General features: G+C 41.5%; 1 protein-coding gene across 2 annotated transcripts in view; it reads left to right on the plus strand.

Moving 5' to 3' along the window:
* Positions 1-13,333: 13,333 nt before the first annotated feature.
* The window catches only part of SEL1L (SEL1L, ERAD E3 ligase adaptor subunit), a 35,864-nt gene continuing 26,923 nt past the window's right edge, over positions 13,334-22,274 (plus strand). For both annotated transcript variants that reach the window (XM_027637832.1, XM_027637834.1), the window contains exons 1-3: positions 13,334-13,446; positions 20,144-20,181; positions 20,529-20,751. In XM_027637832.1, coding sequence (XP_027493633.1) covers positions 13,371-13,446; positions 20,144-20,181; positions 20,529-20,751 — 337 coding nt within the window. In that variant the 5' untranslated portion in view covers positions 13,334-13,370. The remainder of the gene's footprint in view (positions 13,447-20,143; positions 20,182-20,528; positions 20,752-22,274) is intronic.

The following is a 22,274-nucleotide window of genomic DNA, read 5'->3' on the forward strand; positions in this document are numbered from 1 at the left end:
CCATGAATATCATTAGGAAGTGATGGGTATCTGTTCAGTAGCTTGACCAGTGTCTGATTATGAAGGTAACAGCTTTATGGTCAGCAGGTCAGACTGAAAGGAGGCCTAGAGGCTTCTGATCTAGAGATACAGCCATTAGCTCATACTACTGAGCCTTGGAATATAGTTGTTGTGCATACAGGTACCTAGTCAGACCATAGAATAAAAGCCACTCTCAGTTCAAGAATGAAGTCAAGGCTCAGTTCATTAGCAAATTCTGGAGCCTAATTGTTTCTCCATGAACACTAGGAAAATTTGAGTTTAAATCAGGAAATCATCAGGCTACAAACTTCAGCATGGTAGAGGAAAAAAACTCAAGTGATTCTAGTCCATTACAAGAAAAGTGCAGGACATGTTTGCAAAGCAGCAGTTACAGCCATTTAATTATACAGCCTTAAATATTTAGGGCTGTTTCCAATCCCATTTTGCTTTATTTAAAATGTATTAATGTGATACTCATGCCCAAAGAAACTGCAATATTTGAACTGTTCCTCCTCCCAAGTCATTAACTCTGAAGAGAAGACATCAGTATTCTCTACCTTATTGTTCCACAGAATAAAATATCCTAGAAAATACATATAAAATAACTGCTATCTTGATACTAGATTTTATTTATTCTCTTAAAATCTCAATATCTTTTGCCAACCTTCTCATTTTAGAGAAAGAATAAAAACATAAAACATTCACATATACAACTGTTCACAAGTATATGCATAATTTATATTACATCTAATGAAAGTCTCTAAAACGGTAACATTTTGTCTTATTCTCTCCCTTTCTGTTCATACAATTTAGAATATTTGCATGCTGAAGTAGTAAAGAGTTATATAGTTACACATAATAACCGATTGTATGTCTCATTGCTCATCCATCCACTTGCTGGTGCAAGAAACTCAGAGGAGCACCTGATCACCTAAATTATACAGGGTTTTCTTCCCCTCCTCAGTCTTTCCTCTAAAACACTTATCAGTAAAATCTCATCAATCCAAAACTCCACTCCAAGCATGGCACTCAAGCTGAAAACAGACACTGCTACAACGAATAGTGTTAGATGTAGAATCAGTTCTTTGCAGCATCCAAATTAAACACATACTAGAGCTGTGGGGGAAAAAATAGCCAATAAGTGTTCATACAGTTCACTTAATTTGAAGCTCCATAATATGTTTCCCACATGCAAAAGAACTGTATATACAGGCCTTTCAGGACAAAGAGCTTCTTTTAAAGATGGAAAACCAGCAACTTTTCTTCACAAGTATAGTATACGTCAGATGCTGATCCATTTCTGCCGTCACAATATGCTGGTTCACTTCAGCGGTCAATAAAAAAAGAGGGACAAAGAGATAAAATTTGGTATAAAAACAAACATTAATGATTACAAAACTTGAATTGGGTGAATTTGTACCATGAAGCTTCAGCTACATCTCCAGCAATACTGAAAGACCAGTTTTAAACTAGAGAACAAGCCATAGCAATGGTTAATCTGGAATGTGTTATATTAAAATTACATATACATCTTTCAATCTCAAGTCAGAAAAGTATGCATTTTCAAAATTAAATTGTTTTTAATTATAAACTGCTCAGAATTCAAAAGTGAATACAAAGTTACCTAAGGAAGTCAGTCCCATTTGAATAAAACAACAACAAACTGAAAAAAAGAAAAAAAAAAAGCCCAAAGTAAAAGTCAAAGTAAAGAAAAAGCGTAGAAACATAAACTGTTCCTCATGTCTTTGATACAAATACTTCAAACATGTTTAGACATTGAAGTGTCTATATCTCTGAATGACACTTGTTTCCATTATGATGAAACTACAGCTTGGTGAGCCAGATTATGCACAATGATGCTGCACATTATTCACTGTACTGAAGTAAATTTTGCCCTGTGTTTGCTTTCTTTATGGTGTTTACCTGGAAATTTAAATAGCTTTATTTTTAAAATAGCCAAATATCACTCCACAAGTTCTTGTTCAGTAGAGAAGGGATGCATTACTAATGCTATTTCACAGCTGAGCTATGAAAGTCTTGAGAGATTAAGGCAAGACTTTTCAAAGAAAAGTGGACTCTGAACCAGAAGAGCTTTGCCTGTTATTTTTACAGAATGACAGAATGGGCTTGAATGGGATCGTTGGAGATCATGTTGTCCAACCCCTTTTTGAAAGCAGGTTCACCTTGAGCAAGCAGCACCAGATTGCACCCAGGAGGCTTTTGAAAATCTCCAGAGAAGGAGATTCCACAGTGTCTCTGGGCAGCCTGTTCCAGTGCTCAGTCATCCTCACAGTAAAGGAGTTTTTCCTCATGTTGAGATGGAGCTTCCTGTGTTACAGTTCGTGCTTATTGTCCCTTGCTCTGTCGCTGGGCACCACGTTTCTCGGGACAGTAAGTAGCAGTTCCCTCGCCACAGCGCTCTGCCACTTTTAACAGCAGTAGCGTTCCAGGTGGTTTAACACACTCGAAAGGAGACCCACTTGGTAAGTGCAACCGACAGTGGAAAACCCTCAGAAGGCGCTGGATTTTCGGTATTTATCTGAGATTAACTGCAGAACGTTCTTCTCTGCTCAGCGGTTCCCCGACTCACGCTGTGAACTGTCCCTGCAGTGACACCTGGCGGCCGCGGGAGGGGCAGACGGGCCTCCCCGTCTACAGATAAATCTAACACGTGTAGTACAGACATACGTATCTGTATGACAGAGAGTACGTATATATCTAGTATATCTATATAATATGACGACAACCTTAAAATCCTGTTTGCAGTGTCCGACTGTCACAGCTTTCATAAGCTTTGAGGTATCTGGAATTGGATATTTTAGCTTAGTACCCAGCAGGAAACTCTTCAGTAGAGAGGATGCCCGTACAATTCAGGAAAAATATAATTTACACCCCAAGTGTGTTTTTAAAATTGTTAAGATTTTACTTCCGTGCACTGCTGAGGAACAACAGCCAATCGCTAATCCAAAACTGACAAGTGTGGTGGCAGCAGCAGCAGTACAGAGAGTTTTCTGCTAAAGTGAAAATTGTTCTTAAGCCTGAACTCCTCCTGCACAACAAATGGATAGCTGGATCTCTAGTCTAGTCAGTTTACAGCAAATGGTACTGAAGTTTGCAACATGAACATTGGGCTCCATCAAAACTGTTCGTGCGCTGTGGGCTACAGAGCAGCTAAGCAGACAAAACCCAAGATCACAACAGAAGTAATCACCAGCCAATCACCAATGCAACTGTCCTGAGAGAATGCTGTGGAGTCAAAAAAGACCAATATTTAAAACATTTAGAACTCACAATCACACCAGAGAGAAAAAAAAATCTGAAGTGCAGTTTGTACTTCTTCCCACTGTGAGAATCCACAGTGTGAACTGATGAATGCTTGCTCTAATTAATCCTTTGGAAAGCTCAGATTCCTGGAGCAACAGATGAATAATCCATTTTAAATCACCTTTGACTGGCAATACCTTAACCTGAGTGCCATAACTCTAAAGCTATTTGTGACACCTGTGTATACTTTAACAAGGCACAACATTTTATGAGACACACAGAAATAAGAAAAATTAATTCCAATTTATTTCTCACCTGTCTCTTACAGACATAGCATGTAACTCTGTTTCTGAAAAACAGAAATATGAGCCACTCAGGAGCAAAGAGCTGTGTAACCACATTAGAATGACCTTACTAAAGGTCATGTTTATGAAGCCGAACAGAGTGTTTTAATGGTACAGTTACATGTCATCCAGATCTCAGTTGGTTTTAATTTGTCTCCTCAGAACATGTTGAATACACAAAATGAGCCTGATTTCACTGCCATAATTCTCTGCCTTGGTCAAAAGTAACATAATTTTGCAGAAATTACAGCCCATTAAAATGGGCTAGAAACATGTACACATTGATGTTACCACTCATTTGCTTGGTAGACAATACAGTTGTGATTCTCTAACAGGCAAATGCATTTGTGTATTATTTCCCTTATTCAGCCACCAATGGAAGTCCAATAAATGGAAACAAAATGGCACCAAGCTGAGTGGTGCAGCTGACACACCTGAAGGATGGGATGCCATCCAGAGGGACCTGGGCAAGCTCAAGAAGTGGGCCCAAAGGAAACTCATGATGTTTAACAAGACCAAGTGCAACACGCTGAACCTAGTCAGGGCAACCCCTGGTATCAATACAGACTGGGGAATGAACAGATCAAGAGCAGCCTTGCCAAGAAGGACTCGGGGGTAGTGGGGGGAGTAAGTCTAGAGGAGAGTCACCAAGTTGATTAGTTGATTACTGTGAGGGTGGTGAGGCACTGAAACAGCTTGCCCAGAGAAGTTGTGGATGCCCCATCCCTGGAAGAGTTCAAGGTCAGGTTGGAAGGGGCTCTGAGGAACCTGGTCTACTGAATGACATCCCTGTCGATGGCAGGGGGGTTGCAACTAGATGATCTTTAAGGTCCCTTCCAACAGAAGTCATTCTTTGATTCTATGAAATGGTAATTCTCTCCTGTCTTCCCCATACTACTTGTGATTTTATAAACATTTAGTAAGTTTTTTTCAACTGCCTCTTTCCCAAGAAAAACAGATCCAGTCCATTTAGTTTCCTCTAACTTTGAAGGTGGTTCATCTTTCTGAACACCCTCAGTGCCTGCATGTGTACCTTCTATTAACTCCCATTATGTCCTTTTTAAGATACAGTGAACAGAACTCCCTTTTTTGTTCTATTTTCCTAGATATTCAGAATGTTCAATCTGCTTTAGCATTGCTGACCACAAAACTGACACATTCAGAGAACCATCGAAGAAAATTCAAAGACTGTTGTAGAGCTACAGTCAAGCCATGAAACACAGGAGTTTGTGGCACACTTGCCAAGCAATGGGAAGCTAAAGCTTCTATAAATTCTACCTTCCCCATCAACACTACAAGTTTGCACATGGGAACATCTGGGCAGTCTCTCCTATGAGAGCTTTTTACAGCGATTTCCGTCCACATTTTCCCAGCTCTTGTAATCATTCCTCAACTGCATTTTCTTACTCCCATTTTCCTTGCTGTTTCCTTTACTCACCTCCCTGTTCCATTACTGATTTCTCTCTTCTCCTTGAGCCTTTTGTTTCTCTCCCATGAGACTTTTTTGTTAAGTATGTAAAATTGACTCTCAAGCATATGAACAGCTTGCAGTGAAAATGAAGCCACTTAGACCTGTATTAGATTATATGAATTCATGAACATCAAATTCAGTATAAACTCAACTACCATTCATTCAAATACTGCATGCAAGACCCTCTCACTCTGCAGCTTACACTTTTAACTACAGTTAAACTTAAATAGGAGCAGCTAAATCATTAGAGAAAACAGCTTTTTCATCAAAGCAAAAATTTTCAAAATAAAATAGGTTTAATACTCTTCCATTATTCTCTCTCTAGACATCTGATCCCTAGACCATTGTTAGTGCATCAGGGGCCTGACATGACAAAGACAATGAAACTGATGGCAGGGGGGAACTTTGTGTGAATCAATGTGACAATATCATTTGGTGGCAAGGTAAGACCAGTGCAGGCTTCACTTGAGGTAAGGAAATGGAGTTGTACATTTAGCCATTAACCAATGATTTTCATCTTGCCTTCTTCAACATCCAGTGGCCCGTTCTGCCCTATAGGCACACAACTGACTACACCACCTCACTTGCGGCAGCTACAGAACCAAGGCCCGAAAACAGCCCCATCCCACAATGGGGAAGTCCTCCTCAAAATTCAAGAATATGTCTTGGCAAAGTTTGTGCTTCTGCTCCACTCCTGAAGAACAGAGCTCAACTCATACACCTCAGCCCTGGCTTTCTACTAGTTCCATCTTTTACACCCCAAGTTAGTTCTCTGATGATGTGCTTAAGAGAATCTTGGGTGGGCTGACATCTATCCTTAATATTGATCTCTTACACTATCAAGTATTAGGTTCTTTTAGATGTAAATTATTTCTACATACACATTTCTAAATATATACAGGTAACCAGTTTTTACCATTCCTATTCCCAAATAATCTAAAAAAAGAAATTATTCCCCCAAGTATGTTCATTGTTTGCAAGCACTTGATGAACCATCTTTCCAAATAAATTACATTCTGCATGAATGTCAAGACTGTTTATTTATGAATGATAGTTTAGATTCTTTTCTGTTTTTCCAGCTGAATGACTCAAATTTTCTAAGCAAACCATTAGGAATAGTAACTAGCCATATTTAAGAGCGAACTGTGAAAAAAGACGCAGAAACAACAGTGTTGTCACAATGTAAACACAAATTAGATATGTGAGAGTTCACAGAAGACATGGGAACAGTCAATATAGCAAAATACGATGTTCTCAGAGATGCACTTTTCTTCATGTGGTGCTGTGTACCTCCCAGAATTACAACGCTGGGGATGTTTCCCAGTTACTACCCAGCTCTATTCCTATAATAAATATCCTGTTACTTGCCTGATCACTGAGCACAGCTCTGGCTTTAGTCCTGAGCCTACAGTCAGCACAGAAAGTTTCAAGAAAAGGGCTCACAAGCTGGAAAGAAAAACATCACAACCAGGTCTCACCCTTGAACACACTTCCATGCTGTACTAGTTATCTTGTCCTATTTTTCCTTGAAAGCCTTCAGTCCCTTTGAGGTTTTTTTACTTCTAAGTAATTCAGGTTATCCTAGAAATTGCCACTAAAATAACTGACTCTGATACATCCATAAGTGCAAGTAAGGTGCAACATACACGAAAATTTTAGCTTGCAGGTAGTGTTAGTTCTAATTTCCACTCCAACTCATGAGATGCCTCTCTGCAAATCATGTCCAAACCCCTCAATATACCTAAACTCACATGTATGTGCATGCTTCCACTTGTTTGTCAACAATCTGAACAAAGGGATAGAAGGTATCCTCAGCAAGTTTGATGGTGATACAAAACTAGGGGGAGTGGTTGATACACCTGAAGGCTATGTTGCCTTTCAGCAAGACCTTGATAGGCTGGCGAGTTGTATGGAGAGAAACCTAACAAGGTTCAGTAATGGCAAGTGTGGGGTCCTGCAGCTGTGGAGGAATAATTCCAAGTACCAGTACAGGCTGGGGTCTGGCCTACTAGAGAGGAGCTCTGCTGAGAAAGACCTGGGAGTCTTGATCAATGACACGTTGACCATGAGCCAGCAGTGTGCCCTTGAGACCAGGAGGGCCAAAGATATCCTGGGGTGCATTGGGAAGAGGGTGGCCTGCAGGTAGAAGGAGGTGATTCTGTGCAGCAGTATGAAAAGGCAACAGACCATCACTTCCTATTTCCAATTATAGACCCTTAATGGTTAGACTCTGTTGCTTCTAAATAAAAGTATTTTTCCTGATTTTGTCCAGCTTCTGAAAATTAGGGACTAGAATAGAATTCTAATGATTTTACACAGCATTTAATCAATAATGAAAATGGTTTCTAATTATAAATGCTATGTTTTCACCAGACTTGTACCTAGGTCAACCTGATGTCACTACCCTTTATTTCTAGGCTAGAATTTGTTATGCTGTAGCACCTGCAAACTCATTTGTGTTTGCTATTCATTGTCATCTAAAGACAGGACCTGGAGCACATAGCCAACTGGATAACCTTATTTTTAGTGCAAGCACACCTGCAGTCCTTGCTGAAAGGTTCACACTAGGCAGAGAGCTGAAGCTCTCAGCACAGTTCAGAGGCAGAAGAAATCTATACAAGCAACTCACTCATTCCTCTGGGACTGTAACACTACAACTGTGGTAAGCATGTAACACTCTGGTTTCATTAAATCCTATAGGAAATCTCATTGAAGATAACTGGAGCTCTTCCCCTGAGAAAATGAACAACAAAAAAAAGGCAAGTGATAGCAGTAATTCAATAACAGAGGGAAAATCAGAACCAATAAAAAAGGTAGCATGATCCCAGGACCTTAAACAAACAAGAGCATTTTCCTCTATCCCACGGTAAGACTACATAGAATGTACATTAAGGTTCATTAAGCTACCCAGTTAAGGGCTATTCAGCGTAATAGTAACAAGTAACAAGGAAAGTGATAAAGCAATAAAACAAACAGACACACAAATATCAATGAGAAGGTAATAAGGTAGACAACAACCAGAACTCTTCAGCCGCTGATTGGTGGGCTGTTAAAATGAACTATTCAGGCATAGGCAGGGGCATGGAGGGGTGTGGGAGGGAGTGGGAGGAGGGAACAGAGAGGAAATCAAAACTTTCATGGGTGTGATGGGATGTTTGAGAGGCTTTGTGAGAGTATACCAAAAAAAAACATAGAACAACAGAAAGAACTTGTGGGGATTATGTAAAAATTATAGGATTTTTGTGGGAAGTGACAAAGTTAAGGAAAGTGAGAGATAAGGGTGGATACCAGAGGAATAAACATAGGATACTTGTCTGAGCCCTACATCTGTTCTTAATAAATCCTGCTACTCACTTGCCTTTGTAATCTCAGTCTATCCTATGCGAGTGCTACAGCATGCAGTTGCCATCAGCTGGAGAACAGACCATGGGTCCCCAGGTTTGTAGATCCAGGTGACAACAGAGAGATCAGAATACAACTGAGATCTGGGAGCCAGCAAATGGGGAAGGGATAATACCCCCATTGGGAATGGGGTGTGTGCTGCTGGAGTCTAAATGCCAGCAACTGGAGCAGGGACTGTGGCTTACAGAGCCTGTAAGTCTAAGTGCCAGCAGTTGAAGACACCACACTGTTTATACTTGCCTAGAGAATTTAACTGTGCATACATATGTGTGTATATTCATGTGTACACATAAGTATACTTTGCTGGTGAACCTCAAGCTTGAAGACCTGTACTTGGAAAGACTCCAGGTCAGAATCAGTAATCAGGTCAGGGACACAGGGTCCGTGCATGGACATTAGATCACCACCCAGTGGGAGATGTAATATTTGAGGGATGCATGAGCAAAGGGTGCTTGTGAGAATGGCGCACAAGTGTGTGCATCTGTTTTTGCTACTGAAGATCAAGCCAGACTACCTGGTAAGTAGGGGAGGGCCTGCATAATGAGTAAGGGCCACCAGTCTAGGCATGGATAACAGAGCCCACACTGGTATTAGATCTGTGAATGTTGATGTATTCGGAGAGCTAGAAAGCAAGGGCTGATGTTTTCACTAGTGAGCTTTAACCCTTACCAGCTGGAGAGGAGAAACAGGCCTGGGCTATCTGCATTTCTGTTTATGTGAATGCTGGTAGTTCATAATGTTGTCTAATTAATCTCTACAATTCATTACTGGTCCAGACTGGCTGACAGCTCTTAGAGCTACATCCTTCTTGTTGTTCTTGACTGGAATCCTCATAAAAGCCATGCCAACAACTCTTTTTCTAACATAAAATATAAGAATATTCTTTCCTCTCTCCATCACTGTTTCTCTCTCAAAGTGTGATTGGGAACTTGATTTCACAAACCAGGTGATATTAATCTTAGCAATTTTCACCTTTATTACCTCAAGTTGCTTAATTAACAACTGTATTGTGTCTCTTACTCTGCATATTGGCCCTGCTAGAATCATAACCCTCCTACAGCCATGAACACTGGAGATTTAGGACCATTACTCTCCTTGTAGTTGTTTTCTCAGAAGTAAGTGTCTAAAAGCTTTAAAAACACATTGTAAAATAAAGTACAAAAAATCATTAAAAACATATGAAAATTAGTCTGTGTAAAACTATCTTTTGTACACTAACTTAAAAGAATAAAAGATTTGTCCTTTCTATCAGAAAAACCTATCACAAAGCCAGCGTATTTTGGGACAGAAACCTTCCGTGAGGGGTGACTGAAGCTTGTTCCTTTTAATTTTTTAAAAGCGAGCTGAACAAACTTCATGAGAACATTCTACAAGGATGGTTCTTGGGAAATTGTTCTTCAAAATCTACCAAGCTTCATACTTCTCCCACTTCTGGAGTTTTACAAGAAAGTTTCCACAATCAAAGTAAAAAGCAGTGTTGCTACAACACAGAAAGTTGTATGATCAAACTATAGCAACAGAAGGCAAGCAAAAGAGTATGAGAAATACTCATAAAGTTCTAATGCATATCACTAAACTCCTGAAAACTTAACTCGCACACTTCCATTCTCCTACTTAGAGAATGTCTAGTATTACATCACGTCAGACAAGTGCTAGGCAGTATTCTTAAAGGTCCAATTCGAAAACGTCTTGAAAATTTAGATTAGATAACACTTTGAGAAAACATACCTAAAACACAGAGAATGAAATCTGAGCCTTTACTATTCATCTGGTCACTTGGACTGTTGCATAAAAGATACCACCACATTTTGGAATAGAATAGAGAGAAAAAACACTGCAAAAATACCTAAGCTTCCATTCAAAACTTCAGAGAAGAAAATGTAAAACTGATTAGGAGAAGTAATGGGAATTTTATGGCTGCTGCACACATAAATGGAATGGCAGCAATAAATTTACCACACTTTTAGAGTACAGCAAATACTAAATTAATTGGAACTAACTCAGTCTGCAATTTCATCTAACGTTTTTTATTTGGAAGGTGATTAATTAATTCAGAAAAAAATAACTGCTTCCCCTATTATATTTTTCCTCTTGTTCCTCCAGTTCACTTAGCCCTACACACACAGCTTTAGAAGTGGAATGAATTTGTTTAGACGTGACCTCCAGAGGTCACCTAGCCCAAGCCCTGCTTGCAGGAGGGCTGATTGGGTCAGGCTGAAGAGAGGTTTGTTCACTGAAGTCTTGAATATCTCAGGAGCTGGGAGTACCACAAGGGCTCTGGGCAGCTCTGGTGAGTTGACCCTGGCCAGTCACATGGTGGCCACCAAAGCCACTCTATTACTCCCCTCCTCAGCTGGACAGGGAAAGAAAATATAAGGAAAGGGTTGTAGGTCAAGATAAGGGCAGGGAGAGATCACTCACCAAGTACTGTCATGGGCAAAAGAGACTTGGGAAAATTAGTTTATCATGAATCAAATCAGAGTAGGGTAATGAGAAATAAAAACAAATCTTAAAGACACCTTTCCCCTCTCCCCACTCTTCCTCCCCAGCTTTACTCCCAAATTCCCTGCCTCTTGTCCCTAGTGGCACAGGGGGACAGGGAATGGGGGTTACAGTCAGTCATCAATTGTTGTGTCTGCTGCTCCTTCCTCCTCAGGGGGAGGACTCTTCACACTCTTACTCTGTTCTAGCATGGGGTCCTTCACACAGGAGACAGTCCTCCATGAACTTCTTCAATGTGAGTCGTTCCCATGGGCTGCAATTCCTCACAAACTACCCCAGCCTGGGTAGCTTCCACGGGGTGTAGTCCTTCAAGAACAGGCTGCTCCAGCATGGGTCCCCCATAGGGTCACAAGTCCTATCAGTAAACCTGCTCCAGAGTGGGCTCCTCTCTCCTCAGGGTCACAGGTTCTGCCAGGAGCCTGCTCCAGCATAGGCTTCCCACAGGGTCCTTTGGGTATCCATCTGCTATGGCATGGGGTCCTCCATGGGCTGCAGGTGGATCTCTGCTCCACCATGAACCTCCATGGGCTGCAGGAGGACAGCCTGTCTCACCATAGTCTTCACCGCAGGCTGCAGGGGAACCTCTATTTTGGCACCTGTAGCATCTCCTCCCCCTCCTTTTTTTGTTGACCTTGGTGTCTGCAGAGTTGTTTCTCTCACATATTCTCACTCTTCTCTCCCGCAGCCATTGCACAGTAACTTTTCCCCCTTCCCCAGAGGTGTTACTGCCATCTGTGATTGGCTTGGCCAAAGCAGCAGCTTTGTCCTGGGGCTGGCTGGCATTGGCCCTATCATACATAGGGGAAGCTTCTGGCAGCTTCTCACAGGAGCCACACTTGTAGGTCCCCCCTGCCCAGTACCCAAACCTAAACCACTGACCCCTGCCTTAGTTCCACAGTTGGGCAAACCGGAACCATCTCCTGTGCTGGGGCCAAGTCTTCATGTCAGCACCCCTCGTGCTGCCTCCCAGGCCTGGCCTGTCCCACCCATGTGAACAGTCACTGCCACATGTGGTGGGCTCGCGCCACTCCCCACACTGGGGGGGTTCCCCTCCTCTCACACCACCTTGGTCCAGGTGCCCTGGCTCCTGCGAGGTGCTCCACTCCAAGGAGTGACATACACAGACAGGTTCATTTAACACTGTTCCACTGACCACAACATAGGTTAAGCTTAGGCCTGATCCAAGTGCAGGGAAGTGCCCTGCACCAAGATGATGCTCCCATGCCACAGGCACTGCTTGGCTTTCCGAAAGCCGATGTGCATTGTTCAGTACCACAAATAGAAAAAATTGACTGGTACTTCAGTATTCTCCTAATTAGAATCAGACCTATTCATTAGCTCTATTCAAGGCACTTACATGCTACTGAGGCTCCTCCTGGTTGAAGCAGTGCCGGCATTTCGCTGCCCATGGACCCTATCCTGGCAGTCAGAAAATCCCTCAGCCAGCCCTGGGTGGGACAGAACGTTTCACAGCTTCTGCTCTTGTCTCCTATGGGAGAAATACAGCCACTGGTGGCTGCTCTCACCCTACAGAGACCCCAAATGTAGCACTGTGAGGATGAGATGGCCTATCAGTATTTGGGCAGCGGGACAAATGCAGTTCATAACCCAGCACAGCATTGCATACCGTTACAGTCCTGTGAGGCAGTAATATTTACTACCTAGACATGTTTCAGTCCATTAAAGGTCGCATTGCTAGTTGCCCTTCTTTGTTTCCTTTTGAACTGATCTACAGAAAGATGCAATTCTTATGAGAACCGAAGAGTTGTGTCCCACACTGCTCAGCCCCTTCCCAGAACCGATGCCTTTCGGAAGATAAAGCTCTTTACGTTTCACATACTCCATCTGTGCCGGTCTAGACAGATACTCACTTCACGCCTGCTTCCCATACTCCCAAGCAAGGAGGTGTGTTCCGTTCCCGGCAATCCCGCTGCCTCCCGGTCCAGCCTGCAGGCGGCGCCACCGCGCTCCTCCCAGCGCAGTCCGGCGCGGGGGGTTCTGGGTGATGTAGTCCCCGTCTGCGGATCCCTGCGGGCGCACGTCCGCCGGCGCAAGGCACTGTGGGTGTTGTAGGAGCGGCACTCGAGCCAATGGAAGGCGCCGTTTCGGAAGGCAGCACTCGCGCAGCCGGCACTCGCTGAGACACGGGCAGCGCCATTGGCTGACGGAAGGGCGTGACGGGCGACGGACGGGCACGCCGAACCAATGGGAGAGGGCCATGTAGACCCAGCCGTTGCCCGTCTACGGCCGCCAGCGGCCCGTACTCGGCCGCGAGCGCCGCAGCCGATTGGCGGGGGCGGTTGGGGGGCGGGGCCAGGGCGCGGGGTCGGGGGCGCTCGGGCGGCCCCGCAGAGCCGGCGGGAGGGATGGGGCGGCGGGCACTGGTCCTGGCACTGGGTCTGAGTCTGGTGCTGCTCTGCGCCAGAGCTCTGCCCGCGACCGGTAAGTACGGGGGCGCCGCCCCCTCGCGCCCCGCTGGGCCCCAGCACTGCGGCGGCCTCGCCCCCCGGGTGTGCGGCGTGGGAGGGGGCGCCGGGCGCTGCCGCGGTGTCTGTGAGGGGGTCCTGGCACCCGCGGCCGGGCGCGGAGGTGGCAGCGACAGGGAGGGGACCCGGTGCTCTCGGCTGGGCTTTGGTGTGCGCGGGGGCAGCGCCGACCTCTGGGGAGGAGCGGGGGAACAGGAGCGGGGCTCCCGTCAGTGCGGGGGGCGGCGGGGCCGCTGCTACCCCCGAGCCGGCGCTTCGCCTCACCGGGGCGCTCCTTAGGCCTGGCGGGGGTGGCCGCGTTGCTCAGTGCGGTGCCCGCCTTTGAGCAGCTCATCGAGAGCCCACTTCGTGGTGCCTGCGCTGCTCAAAACCCGAGTGAGGCGTTTTGTCCTCCCTAGCACGCATTTTCTCGCCGAGGCGCTGATAATGCTGATTTCGGCATTGTCACAGCAGTTTTCTCACCCAGATATATAGAGAGAGCGTTTCCGCGTCCTGCGCTGTGTGTGTCCCCATCATACCCTTTTCGTGCTTATTTTGTTGTTATGCAGCTCAGGTTTCGTGTCCTTCTCATGTGTTGTCATCTACTTCCTTTCCTAAGATTTCTACCTCCCACACCCTTATTTCCACCATAGGCTGGTGAGGGGGATGTGCAATGCATTTATTTATATAGTGCTTCTGAAGCCAGAAACCAGTACTTTAGCAGACAGCCTTATCCAGTACTACCGGGGATGTGCTTTTACGCTATTTCAGGAAAGTAAGTTCAGTGGTTTGGGGCTCATTTTCCTTTATGCTGTAGAAAGTTGAAATTTGAAGTTCTATTACTGGAGTTCAGATTATTGGAGCTTTGTACATCACTCTGCAAGCCAACAGAGCACTTCCCAGGTTATAGAAAAGATGCAGACAAGTTCTGTGAAGGCAGGGACATGTAGCTACTTTGAATTGTGTGCTCTCATTTATAATGTATATAAAGAAAAACAGCTAAGGCAAGATGAGACTGTGAATGTCGGACAAACCAGCTGTTATGTACATGGAAATGAGGTGACAGAATTAAGGGCTGTTCAAGTGTGCATCAGTACCTGTACTAGCATACGACTCTGCTGTCTTGACTATTTGTCCACTATCACAAAGATGTGTTTGTGAGTATGAAGTTCTGGTAGTTTAATTCAGCCTTTATGACCCATATAGTTCAGAGTCTATCGTTTGTCAGCTGACTATAAGAGGAATACCTTTCTTGCTCCAATTTTTGGCAAGAATAGTTCTGAAAGAAAATTGTCATTACTTCATATTTTGATTTCCCACAGTAGCAGTATCACTTTCTGGTGTATGCCTTACAACTGTGTGTTAAATGCTTCCTTAAATACTTGTTTGTTCTTAATGTCTGGTCTGGAAAGAGTCATCTGGGATATGAGTATGTTGAAGGGAGGGGTTTTAAGAAAGATGAGTGAAAAGGGTTCAAGTATTAAATTTCCTGACTTTAGGAGCAGATTTTAATGGTGGATTGTTTTGTGGTTTTTTGTAGGAAGTATTTTAACTATAGCTTTAAATATTAACTTTTGTTTAAATCAATTTATTGAAAACTGCAGGTGAATGCAAGAAAACTCTGACCTAAAGAAATGGGCACTACTCTTTTAATCGTATGATAGTAATACAAATTATGAAGGAGTTTAAAACTGGGACTGGGAAAAGAATATTAAGAAGTCCACGAGGAATTGGCAAAAGCAGCTAAAAAATGCTAAGCATATGTGCATTTTCTAGATGAAGCTGACTTTCTTCTACTTATTACAGCAGCAACGGCCTCCTTCTGTTGGTCATTCATTAAGAACATTGACAGAATTCCTTTTTCTTTTTTTCTGATTGCCAATGTTTCATGATTCTTGGGCTTGTTTCCTCTTGTTCACAGACGAAGAGGTAGAAATGTTCTCATTCTGCCCGAAGAGAGGAAGTGATTCTTCCTCTGAGTCTTCTACACCTTCCGTGGCTAACTTCAGCCATAGGCAGGCATTTTCATACTGTCCCGTTAACTGGTAGGACAAATGAGCAGAGTCGTACACCTGTAGGGAACTTAAGTACCTGTTCTTTCATAAGACAGGGCTCAATGGCTTTCCCTGACCTGTCTGATTTTGCTTACATAACTGAAAAACAGTCCCTAGAGTTGTTGAGTTGCTGCCTGACAGGGAATCTCAATTCTTAGAGAGGAGCTGCTGGAGAGTCGGTTCTGTAACCAACCAGCAATTGCAAGGAGACTGGAAAAAAGATTTTTATTCAGGGTGATGGTTGACCTATATCTCAATCTTCTAGTTGGACTAAAATGAATACACTGCACAGATTGTAGCTTGGAACAATTTACTTGCTGCCAAGGATACTTTAGAACTATTCTTGCTGAATAGATGCTACTTATGGATTTTTCTTAACTCACTGCGTGTTTTAAAGGTTTGTGTAATGGGAGTAGCATCTATGCTATCGAATCTGTTTCTGTGCTGAATATAACAGTTGAAAATTTGATGAGAAGCAGTCTGAGGTAATTTTTTTCTTAAGATTTCCTTTTTTCCTGCAAGAATTGGATAAACAGAGTTTGCATTCGCTTTCAAGGTCTGGTCACTGGCACAAAAGCATTGAAAGAAATTACTAAAATACCACAGAAAATCTCTGTGCTGTAAAACACTTTTTGCCAAGCTGTGTCTGTTCATGCACCCCTCTATATAGAAAGATTTTTGAGCACGCTTCTTATGTGTATTTTTAATGTTAGACATTGATGTACTATTATCCTAACATATTGTGTACATCATAAAACACGTGCAAAAACACAGATGAGAAAAGAATGAAATAAAGGTGGAATGAACACTGTATTAAGAAAAGGTAACAGTACAAAAAGTATTTTCTTCTTGCAGCCCTGGTGTGTTGGCTAGCACACACTCCACTTAGAAGATCGCTGCTCTAGGCAGACTCTTACTAGTTGCTGTGTTGTGATAGTGTTCGAGGCTTGAAGAGCTTGGCAAAAACTAGAAGGAAACTGCCTGCAGTGATCAGTTGAGGCATTCATCAGAGCTCTGGGAGGTTGCCAGCTGCTTGCGCTCATTGAATTTTGGCTGTTTCCTGAACGTGAGTGACCACTGTAACATTGAAAGTAGTAATATTTCTTGTCTGGTAGTAGCAGTCCCTTAGCTTGATCTGATGGCAGTTGATTTGTTCTTCTGATACAGCAGAAGTTTGGAATTGTTGAACTCCCTTGAGCTAAGGACTTTCTTGCTGAATCACAGTGCATAACTCTTCTTGTTTCTACCCTCCTCTCTTTAGTGCTCTCTTGAAAATGGTAGGATCTTTATCCAGCATATGGTAGAATCTTTTTCTCTCACATAGGCTGCCAAAGTACTTTTGCTATATTTACATAGACTGGTTAAATGCTGGTCTTTCTAATTGAGGAAAAATTAATACTTGTTAAAGCAGATTTTAATTATACATGAAGTGTGGATAGTTGAAACAAGATTTTTAGCTCTAGAGCATGAGAGCACCTGGCAGTGTCTACACAGCTCAGCACTGTTTGTAAGTGAAGCTTTCTGTACAGTGTTGTCAGCTGCCCACTTCAGCCACAAGTATTTTTGCCTACCTTCTCCTTTTAATATATCGTTGCATATCCCTAATATGTTTAACGAATGCTAAGATTAATTTCCACTTGGCCTTTTCAGAAGAGGTTTATAGAATTAGGCAGCTCTGGTAACAGATCCAAATTTTTTTAAAAAGTCAATTACTTTTTTTTAATTGAAGTGTGGAAAAACAAACTAAACTATCAGCTTTGAAGCAGGTGCACAAACGTAACATCTGTGACTTTGTTCACTAGCTGAGCCTTGACTAATAAACTGTTCTTAGGTCCAACAGTGACTTTCCGTAGACCTTTTATTAACACTTTCAGAATAGTTTTTTTAACAGTTTCATAGAGGTAAACACACTTCTATGAGTAGCTGGTGCATATTAGTCAGCAGTTCTGTGAAACAACAAGGCTGCAAGTGATCCCTCCTCTAGTCACGTTATCTGTCATCACTGCAGCCTCATCTGCCTACCTTAGAAGGAAGTCTCAGAGTTAAGAGAAGTTAAATTAGTGTTTCTGGTTTGCTTTAGCACTGTTTTGAAACCACTGTTTGAAAGCGATTGTTGAAGTACAACTTCTTAATAAGGAAGCTGGTTCCTTCAGAGGGATTTTAAATGATGCAATACAAAGGAAATAGATTTATTTATTTTCAAGGAAGAAGACCAAACACTTAATGAGCTCTGCCTTGCTCGGGTGTCTCTTGCCTTACATATGAAGTTACAATAAAAATGTTGTTTGATATGTGTGCATAGAGAGTATATAACCTATTTATATTTGCCACTGTGTGGTCTTTTGTTGTAAAGTCAACCTTCTACAAATGGAAATCAGTTAGTCAAGCCTTTACCAAAACACTAGAAAGCTCTAGTGCTATCAGGCGTATACACTAGTTTTGAGCAGACAAAAACAGTCACCCTGGCTGGTGTAGTGGTTAAAAAAAACCAAGCATGATGTTTCTTACTGCAATAACAGTTACTCCACAAGTACTTCATATATATTAAAAGGAGTATACAAGCTACTGGGTAAGTTATCCTGTCTCAGTTTTCCCCTTCTCCAGAAGCACGTCTGAATGTCTCGACAAACTCTGGAGCTTAAAGGTGGCATTTGCTCTTAGATCAAAATTATTTAGGATAATAGAAACTAGTTTGTGGGAAATATGGTAAATTCAGTTTTGTTTTATAGTTTTGAAATAGAAATGCCAGCAAGTATCCTAAATGTATATGTACTTTTACTGTATTTAAAAAACAACTGTTATATAGTGATCTGAAAGTTCAGTGGTAGAACTTCTTATGACTTACCACAATCACCCTTATCTGTTATGTTCCTCAGGATGATAAAGCAGTGTGGTCTCTGCCAAAAATGCAGCTAGCCTTGTTTTTTCCTTGTGCCTCATGATGTTTTTTTCTAAATTGATGTTTGTTCTCATGCTGTCTTGGTTGCTTCTTGCAGGGTCTGTTTTATCTGGAGTGCTCTTTGCCGTCTCCACAAGTTCTTCTGAAGTGCTCTACACACTTTCGTTTTTTGACATGTAGAGTACAGCTGCTTATCCATATTGACTGTTCTAGATCCTTTTTAATTCCATGTCTGCTGGCAGTCAAACTATTTGAGCTTTACATCCTCTTCACTATCCTGAACGGGCTGTCATTTGTTTCAGTTGCGCTCTCAAACTTCTTGTCACCATAGTTTCGCAGCTTCACTTTTAAGCCTTTGCATTTTTTCTTTGTTTTTATTATGCTGTTACAGCTTACAGTTGATTCTCCCTCATCTTTTTACTTGTTCCAATCAAAGGTTATAGTTCAAATAACAATATGGAAGCTAAACTCCAGAAAGCAATTTCCAAGATTAATCTTTTCATTGCCAATGCCCACAGTTGCTCTGCTGTAGTCATAGACTTCAAAACATGTATTGGTCAAGTGTCATGTTTGTAATTTGTCGCTTCAGAGATGATTTCTCTCTGGTAACACATTTCACTTGCATGTCAATGAAAAGCACGCAAGTTTTGTTTGTCAAATGCTTCCAGGAAGTCAGCAGATTTCTATAAACTTTTGGAGAGTGTTGGCATTGGGTATTTGAGCAGATACCTTTCATAGCCAACTGAAACACACTCAGTGTTGTGACTTCTTTTCTAGTCACAGTGCAGGTGTCCAGACTGTCAATGCCTTACCACTGCTACAGGACATTGGGCACCCCAGAACCTCAGAAGGGGGGATTTCTAAATGTAGGAGGAGTTAGTGGTGGCTTTGCTTAGTGAACTGTTTATATTTTGAGCTTTTATTTTGGTCTAAGTGAGTTGTGTACCAGAGAGAGGGAGGTCTATAACATCTTCTTTCAAATGTAGTGGGGTTTTGTTTACCTAAATGTGGTGGTGTCAGATACTGATGACTGTCATATTTCAGTGGTGTTACTTTTGGAGGCTTTCCATAAAAATGTTAGCACAGTTGTTTGAAGCACAGTGAGTAGCCCATTTAAGTTACAGGAACAAAAATATTGTTGCAGAAATAATTCTGCAAAACAATTATAAAACTGTCATTAATAAGCTTTTCTGATTATCTTCTCTTTTTCACCTGTCCTAAAGACAAACTAATTTCTCACTGTTCGGAAGAGACACCTCTCTATAAAGGTTTTAATATGCTGGTCAAGCAAAATGAATTTGCATTCTACAAAGGACAATGTTAATTATGAGTGTGAGGATAATAATGTAACTTTCTGGTCTCTACTGAAGTTGTTCATACTAAACCTTAGGTTCCATAGGCCTTTTTTACTTAATGCACACCTTTTTAAGTAGTTTAGGTAGACTGGAACAATTCAGACTGTGATTTGAGTTTAAAAAAAACCCCACACTTTTTTGGCTATTGAAAACACAGTACGTTGGCATAATTTAAGGAATAGGATCTTCTGTGAAACATTTGATTCCTCCTGAGAACACTAATAAGGTCTTCCTGAAGTGCATTGGTCAACTTAGTACTCTAGAATATTTCAGAACCATGATACAATAATATAACTAAACTTATTTTTATTTTTGAGATAATTATTCATGGAAACCAATTTTACTGACTTATAACATCTCTTCTAGATGAAGAGGGAAATCAAGATGAATCACTGGATTCAAAGGTGAGGAGATAAGTTTCTAGTCATTCTGTTTTTCTTCTGGAGTGAGAGCAAAGGTCTGAAATTCAGAACTGTGATTTGATTTCTGTTTTAAAATGTTCTGTAGCTCTTGCTGTCTCAATTTCTGTGCATCAAAAGGATTAACATTGTTTTGTAAATTTGAAAAAATTAACTTTTTTTCCAAGAACTGAAAGGGGTAGAGCCAATGAGAGCTGATAGAGGTAGGTCAACACTTTTGATACTACTGTTTAATATGTTAATTAATCATATCTTTAAAAAGTAATGGGTTTTTAGCCCACTGCTGCTCTTTGGTTTCTAATCTTCTAAATTATGTGGCTGCTTTCCTTCAGACTTTATCTGCAGAGGACCAGGTAAAGGACCATTCCACAGGAACTCGAGTAGTAGCAGGTCAGATCTTCCTTGAATCGGGGAAATCGGACTCTCAGTCAGAGGATGAAGAGAACTTTCATAGTCAAGAAGAGGAAAAAGAGAATTCACTGGAAGAGTTGAACTCTCTAGAAATGTCAAATCTATTAAATAAGGATTTGGAAGAAGCAGAAATGCAGAGTCCAGGTAACTGTTCACAGACTTTTGAACAAGGGACAAGAAAGATGCATCTGAACAACTTCAGGATTTGGATGAACACAAATAATAATATGAAATATCTTGTGTTTTAACCTCTCTATAATGGAATGTTAAATGCTGCCTTTTCGATTAGAAAGTAACATCAAAAAGTTCTGAAATTTATTGAGTGGTTCTGAGATGCATTTGAAAGAGTTTTCCATTATTCTGTTGTTTCCATCTTGCTGTAAAGCTTTAACTGTTAAATGGAGAAGGCCCCGATTGCTTCAGTAGGACTCAAGTACAGTCCTGTGTGCCATAGAGTGAGAAATTGCATCAGTGTTTTTCAGCCCCCTGGCTGTTTGCCCAGCGAGTCGGTTGACAGAAAGGGAACAAATAGTGATGTAAAGACAAGTTTCCTAGAACAGCATTGAGTGCCTTAGGGCAACATCTAAATTGTGTGTAAACTTCAGTAAGTTTTTAAATATAGGTAAAACCTTATATACTTGTGCCTGAATTTCCAGGAAATTCTAGTGTTGCTTTTTTACTGCATAATTTTGATTTGACTTTTTGACTGCAGTTACTAGCAGATAACTAGATGGCATGGTTGAGTACCTTAGCCTATGCACCAGACTCTTCATTTGTTCTTAAAAAGTAAATCTTCAATATTACTGAAAAAAATCTAGTTATTTGGTACTAAGGGTATTTGTCTTCTCAACTCATTCAAATGTCAAAAAAAAGCAGAGTTTTGAGATGAGCTCTGTAATATACTAACTCTGAGTGTTTTTTAATAAGCCTTCCTTATTACTGCAGAACTGGTATACAGTTTGTGGAAACTCAGTAATAGGATTAATTATTGTTGTTGATAGGTGCTGTGTTGTACAGGTAAAAGGTATGTAATTCACTAAATGTCTTTCTGCCACAAAAGAGTGAGCTACGCACCATATTTAGTTAGTGAAGCCTATTTCAAAAGTAAACTTTAAGGTACTTTTAATCTTATGTCAGAAAAATGTAGCCAGATGACTTGCTCCCTGGCAACTAAGGTTTTTAACTACAGCTATCAAAGTACAGCAAGTGACTTTCAAAAACCATAAGTTTAAGTCTTGCACAGTTTTTGAAACACCTAATGAAATAAATAAGCAATGTGGATGGAAGGATTACTGGCCTTATATAAAAAGCAATTTTGAAAGAAAAGTACTTGTATTCTGTCAGGAGAATAAACTGTCCTTTATCAGTCTTCTGGCAAACTCTTTAAGTGAGCATATCTCAGGTACAGATGTTACATCTCCCAAATGAGCTATTGATGAGAGGATTGCATTACAGGACATTAAAGCATTTCTGAATACAGTTTAGCTACCATGTGTAGTCATGAGATCGCATGGGAAAAAATTATGTTCTGCAAGTTTCCACACGTATTTTGCAGGATATTGACCATTAAAAAAAAATTAATAATTTAGAGTTAGTGCTATTAAAGCTTTTAACCTTCTAAGAAAGAACTTGTCTTGATCCTTTATTAGTTATTGTTATTTTGTGTT

This window comes from Corapipo altera, unplaced genomic scaffold (genome assembly GCF_003945725.1).
Source record: "Corapipo altera isolate COAL_440 unplaced genomic scaffold, ASM394572v1 23, whole genome shotgun sequence".
NCBI lineage: Eukaryota > Metazoa > Chordata > Aves > Passeriformes > Pipridae > Corapipo > Corapipo altera.